The sequence below is a fragment of the Hordeum vulgare genome, chromosome 1H (assembly GCF_904849725.1).
Source record: "Hordeum vulgare subsp. vulgare chromosome 1H, MorexV3_pseudomolecules_assembly, whole genome shotgun sequence".
Classification (NCBI taxonomy): domain Eukaryota; kingdom Viridiplantae; phylum Streptophyta; class Magnoliopsida; order Poales; family Poaceae; genus Hordeum; species Hordeum vulgare.
Genome location: NC_058518.1, coordinates 504,903,535 through 504,910,269, shown reverse-complemented (window position 1 = coordinate 504,910,269; position 6,735 = coordinate 504,903,535). Strand labels below are relative to the sequence as shown.

At 47.5% G+C, this 6,735-nt stretch overlaps 1 protein-coding gene across 1 annotated transcript; it reads right to left on the bottom strand.

Moving 5' to 3' along the window:
* Positions 1 to 4,618: 4,618 nt before the first annotated feature.
* On the bottom strand, positions 4,619 to 6,471 carry LOC123451077 (protein WHAT'S THIS FACTOR 1 homolog, chloroplastic). Its single transcript, XM_045128092.1, has one exon. It carries the CDS (start codon positions 6,450 to 6,452, stop codon positions 4,917 to 4,919), a length of 1,536 nt encoding a protein of 511 aa, XP_044984027.1. The 5' UTR covers positions 6,453 to 6,471; the 3' UTR covers positions 4,619 to 4,916.
* Positions 6,472 to 6,735: the final 264 nt, after the last annotated feature.

Genomic DNA, 6,735 nt, shown 5'->3' with positions numbered 1-6,735 from the left:
TGGGTTTAACCACCAACGCCGGTTCGGGTGAACTTTTAATTCCCTTAATTAACTCTTTAAGCATGGTCTTGACTTCGTTCGTCAAGGACGTCTTGAGGGCGGCCATAGTCGTATTCAAGTCGTCCCTTGTGACCGAAGTCAAGTCCATGGCCTCGGGTTGCCCATGGGGAACTCCCTCTTCGCCTTCCATACTCTTCGAGTGGTGAAACCCTTAATAAAGAGTTGTGTCTCTGATACCAATTGAAAGGATCGATATGGTTGACTAGAGGGGGGGGTGAATAGGCAACTACCAATTTTTAGCTTTTCTAAATAAATAAGGAGTAGCAATCATAAAGGTTCACTAACATGACACTAGGAGGACAACCTATATGATGCTACTTAGCAACGAGTAAAGAAGCACGTAGGAGATACTCTACAACACCAACAAATACAAAGTAAAGGTAAGAGATAACCACAAGTGGAACCGATGAAGACGAGGATGTGTTACCGAAGTTCCTTCCCTTTGACAGGAAGTACGTCTCCGTTGGAGCGGTGTGGAGGCACAATGCTCCCCAATAAGCCACTAGGGCCACCGTATTCTCCTCACGCCCTCGCACAATGCAAGGTGCCGTGATTTCACTATAGGTGCCCTTGAAGGCGGCGACCGAACCTTTACAAACAAGGTTGGGGCAATCTCCACACAAAGCTTGGAGGCTCCCAACAAGACCACGGAGCTTCACCAGAATGGAATGTGGCTCCGAGGTGACCTCAACCGTCCAGGGTGCTCAAACACCCAAGAGTAACAAGATCCGCAAGGGATTAGTAGGGGGAATCAAATATCCTTTGGTGGAAGTGTAGATCAAGGCCTTCTCAAGCAATCCCTAGAAAATCAACAAGGTTGATTGGCTAGGGAGAGAGATCGGGCTAAAATGAGCTTGTGGAGCAACAATGGAGCTTAGAGGGGTTGAAGGTAAGCTCTAGGAAGAAGAAGGTGCCTTTATATAGTAGTGGGGGCAGATCCACCCGTTACCCACCTACCACATAAATGCACGAGCGGTACTACCGCTCCTGGAGCGGTACTACCGCTACCCAGAGCGGTACTACCGCTCCTGGGAGCGGTACTACCGCTCAGCTTCTCACCAACCACGGTAGTATCGGGATACTACCGTGCCACCACCTCCGTGGAAAAGTATGCGAGAAAAAAGCCCGTCGATGCGGTAGTAAATTAATACTATCGCACTGAGGGCGGTAGTACCGCCCTTGGAGCGGTAGTAAAAAACTACTACCATACTTCCGGCGGTAGTACCGCTCCTGGAGTGGTAGTAAAAGTTTACTACCGCACCTGGGACGGTAGTACCGCTCCTGGAGCGGTAGTAAAAATTTACTACCGCTCTGAGAGCGGTACTACCGCTTACCTTTTTTCGCATAGGCATAGAGAACACATTGTTGCTCCATTGAAGCCAAAATATGGGTGGGTGCATGAGGTGTGTGCGTGAAGATTCCACCCAAACCTTTCCGACGCGGACCCCCTCTTGATAAGAAGACTTTCCTATGACTCAAACTAGGAAGAGAAATGTAGAAGAAAATCCGTCTTCGAGAACCTCCGAGGGGCGTCGAGTCATCTTGTGCCTAGAAGAGAATATTCTGAAATGCTCAGGACACAAGATTAGTCCGCACAACAATTGTCATCAATCACAAAAACCACTTAGGAGAAATATGCCCTAACACCTCTCCGTCACATGGAGTGACAAATTCACTACTAGAAAAAAGGTTGTTAGTGGCGCACCAATTTTTGCTATTAATGGCGCACTATGGCTGGGAAAGCGCTACTGCTATAAACTTAGTTGTAGCGCGTTAGCAGTAGCGCTGCCACAAACGCTGCTGGTAGGGGTAAAACCAACGCTACTAGTAGGCTTTCTCCTACTGATGTGTCAAACAGGGTATCAACTTAGCATGTCTCAGCACATACACCACTATCAAACGGACAGCAAGTGCATGTAATCATCGTGTCTACACTTAGAATGTATCAGAGGAGAACAACAACATGGTAGGGAATGCCACCAAACATATCCTAATTGAGGAGTACTCCTCTCAAAGATCACCCCCACCTTTTGAGGTGCGCAAAGTCTTCGTCACTTGTCAGAACCTGTGAGTTTACCTTTTTTTTGTGGATTCGTCATTTTCAAAACATTTTATCTGTTGAACCGTGCATCCAAATCTCTTAAACCTTCTAATCTCTTCCGTGCATCCAATTCCCCAACGAGCTTGAAGCACTCCGAAGGTCCTCTCCACATCCTCTCGAAAGCTAGGAAGGATGTGGAGAGGACCTTCGGAGTGCTTCAAGCTCGTTGGGGAATTGTCTATGGAGCTGCAATAATGTAGGAAACAGAAACTTTATGACAGTGACGACATGTTGTGTTATTTTGCACCGTATGATTGTTGAGAATGAGGTTGATGGTGTTGCCCAAACCAATGATTTTAAAGTGTCAGGAGAACAAGTTCAAATCCCGAAAGATCAAGATGCAGCTCAGCTTATGAACTTTCTACAAGTGCATCAGAGTCTTCGAGATCATCATGTGTACGTGCAACTACTTAGTGATCTTGTGGACCATGTGTGGACCTACAATGAAAAAGTCTTCGAGATCATCATGTGTACGTGCAACTACTTAGTGATCTTGTGGACCATGTGTGGACCTACAATGAAAACCAAAGAGTTGATGATTGAGTTGTGCACTTTATTTATTTTTATGTAAACTATATTTATTTTTGCTATCAAGCATTTGTTATTTATGTGAGACATTGACGTGTATGATCGACAGACATGGAGTTGCATGGATTTGAGAGTCCAGATTTAGAACATGTGGATGTTGCAAACATTATATGAATGAATGTCTGGATGTGTTCGCAGATGCGGATGTACCCAGACACATTTGCGGATATATGAGGGGACGGATTTGCCAAGTGCGACTCTAGATGTTCTTAGCAGCAAAGAAAACCAGACAAGAGGTCGCGTGCAGAAGAGAATAACTCTGCGTTGGGCTCGTGGGAAACATTGCCAATTTTCTTGGCACAGTAAAAAAGTGTTGAAGAGTGTAATTATTAACTCTACAAACGAACAAAATCCTTTTTCAAAGAGTAGGCGATATGACAGACAAACAACTTATATCAACAAATTGCATCTTGATACTGCATATTTTGGTCCTTACATAAAGATCGACGCATCGCAGGGTATTATCCATCATGCACCCAGCATTCCCAAAACAAGCGGTACATTTGCAGCCAGGCATGGCGATCTTTCACTCATGTGAAATGTCGTAGCAAATACGTCTATTGTGAACACTCATTGGAGGACTGTGCTGAAGACAAATTTAGTGTGACCATGCAGGATGTTCAAAATATGATGCTATACACAACTCATGCCCTAGGCGGTCCATCAAAAAATTCATACTTGCATGCAGATCAACATATCACAAGGTATGGTCGATCACACAGCAAAAAATTCAAATCAAGCAGATACATCTGCAGCCATGACCAACTTCCATTCGTGTCAAAATAGTTCTACATCTATGCCTATTGCGAAAAATTTAGTGTCTTCATGCATGTTGTTCAAAATATGATACTTTATGCTACTGATGCACTCAGTGATAGGTAACATTAGCGAGCAGGACACATCAAAAGACAAGAGGTGTACGCTCCAGTTCCATGCCAGAGATGAGATGAAAACTGCTCCAGGATTCGATTTCATCGCCATACTATTATGTAATTAAAACATTAGGCTGCAAGGGATCGATATAGGCACAAGTTCCTGACCTGGTGACTTCTTATAGAGCGAACTCCCATCTTCCTTTGCATTCAGTGTGGAGATTCCACTGCTGCAGTGACCTGAATTTCTGCTCTACATCTCTGTTTCTTTTGACATCAGGTTCAATTGATGCCTTTTTGCCCCAGTGGCACTTGCCCATATTTCTAGCAGGTTAAAGATGATCTTCAAACCACAAACATGTCTTCAAAAAAAGGTAGTTAATTCAAAACTATAACATATGCGTGATTTTGAAAAAGTTCAGTGTGTAAAAGTGCCTTCTAGTCAGTTCACTCACAATAATACTATGTTAACTGTATAGATGGACAAAACTCCTTTTTTCCAAGAGTAGTCCGACATGGCAGCCCATTGTATACATACAAACATACAGATCGACATAGCAGAGGGCATGATTCATCAGCACCCAACAATTCCAAAACAAATGAAATATTTTTGGCCCAGACCATGACGATCTTTCAGTCATATGAAATAGTATAGTTTTACCAATATGTCTGTTATGAATGTTCAGTGGAGGACTGTACTGAAGACAATATTAGTGTCATTATGCAGGTTGTTCAAAATATGATGATATATACTACTCGTGTATTAGGCGGTACATCAAAAGACAGAGAGGGCTTTGCAATCAGATAAGATGGAAAAAAAACTAACAACATAGATTAAAAACTCTAAGTAGACACTTTTAACTGCATCAACAATCCATTTTTCCATCAGAAAATTAGCTAACAAGATGTTATATAACACATCCTATCTTGCCACTTGATATTAGGCCCTTAAATACAGATCGACATTTCACAAGATATGATCGATCGAGCACCCAAATTTCCAAATCAAGTGGTACATTTGCAGCCATGACTATCTTTCATTCATGTGAAAACAGTTTTACATATATTTCTATTGTGAATGTCCGTCGCAGGACTGTACTGAAGACTGTTACCATGCAGGTTGTTCACAAAATGATGTTGTAAGCTAATCACGCACTCGGTGACACATAACACTAGCAAGCGACCCAGCAGGGCACATCAAAAGACATAGTGATAGGGCTTTGCAATCAGATAAGATGATAAAACTAACAATACAGATGAAGATTTCTATCAGCTAAATCTCAAAATAGCTCAGTTTACCACCGTTCCCGTTGTCTGCCATCAGGAAATACAGGAACAGACGAGTCGTCATCGACATCAGTGGTTCTATTACTCTTTGACTTTGGTATCTCGACTTCTTGTGGACTCGAGTCATCACCATCTCCAAAGTCCGGTGGCGAGCCATCACTCTCGCCAACCCAGCCATCACCCCAGCGGTAGCCGCTGTTGTCAGATTTGCCACCAAGTTCCCCAATCAAGTCTTCCATGTCTGAGAAATCATCGTCTTCTTCATCTTCCATGTCGCTTCCTTCATTATACCTTTGTGCAGAGCCATTGCCTCCTTCAGTCTCCTCACCAGTCCTAGGCCCACCTCGTCGAGGGAAGCGTGGAACCGCGACAAGAGCCCTCATCTTCTCCTTAAGCAGCACGAGATGGCTCTTCTCGATAAGCTGCGAGTTCTTGTACGCCTCACGGAGGAACACCGAGTCTCTATCTCCCTTGAGTGACACATAGAACATGTCAGGGTGCCGGATGAGCATCCCCCGCAGAGACTGCGAGAACCGGAACTCCTCCCGGAAGTGTGTCAGGTGGTCAACCAGCGTGCGCTTCTCAAGTGTGAGGCTTAGAATCTCATGAACCACCCCACAGGCATGCTTCTCCTTCTCAGGGGACCCCGACGGCAGGTGTGAGAAGTCGGCGTACGGCGAAATGTAGGGCATTTCTCTGAATTTCTCGATCCTCCGCCCCTCTCCCCGCGACACCTTCAGCCCCTTGGGCAGCTTCACCCTGTTGAACCTGAGCGGCCGGTCAATTATCAAATTCCTCTCCTCGGCCTCCCTGGCCCGATTATCCTCCTCGGCGAGCTCGGCGGCGGACACGGCCAGCTCGGGGTCCCATTCGGTGAGCTCCAGCGCGGGCCCTCTGTCCATCCTGACGACGCGGAAGTAGTGCGGGTACCTGAGGCAGATGGTGTCGTGGAAGTTGGAGGGCAGACCGAGGTCGTTCTTGAGGTGCGCGATCCGCTCGATGAGGATGCGGCGGTCGAGCGACATCATGAGCAGCTTGCGGAGCTTGGCGACGGCGAGGCCCTCGGACTCGTTGCGGAGGTAGAGCTCGTCGAGGTAGAGGCGCTCGGCGGCGGGGGTGAGGCGGAAGCGGAGCGAGTAGACGCCCTCCTCGACGATCTCGAAGACGCCAGGGAAGCGCTTGAGGAGCGCGATGAGGCGGCGCTTGCGGGTGAGCCCGAGGTCGCGGCGGAAGCGGCCGAGGTCGCGGAGGCTCATGACGCGGTCGGGGCTGGAGACGAGGATGTTGCGCAGCTTGAGCACCAGCTTCAGCTTCTTGTCCCGCTGGATCACGTTGTCGAAAGGCACCTCCTTGCGGCGCTTCACGGCGGCCGCCTGCGCCACGACGGCCAGACGGGGGCGGGTGCGCAGGGAAGGGGGCGGCGGGGCGGCGGCCAGCGGGTGGAGCGGGAGGGAGGCGCCGAGGAATAGGGATTTGGGGGGTGGTGGGTGGTGGGGAGTGGTGGGCGGGGAGGGGAAGGAGAGGAGCAGCAGCTTGGCCTCCATTTTTGCGGCTCAGGTGAGCTCCGCCGCGGCGGTGGGGAGAAGGGGGTGTGGGGATAAACCTCCCGTAGCGAGTGGATATTTTTGGGGGGTTATGGGTGATATTTTGCTGGCGGCCTGATGGGCTAGTCTGTGGGCCTGGCTTCATTGGGCTCAAATAAAGCCCGAATAAGGCTTATGCTGATGGGCTATTCAATGTCCACTTCCTCCTAGTCAGCCAGCCCAGTTATTTTAATGGAATCTTCTAGAAAAAAGAGTTATTTGAATGAAAATGTTGGTGATCCTT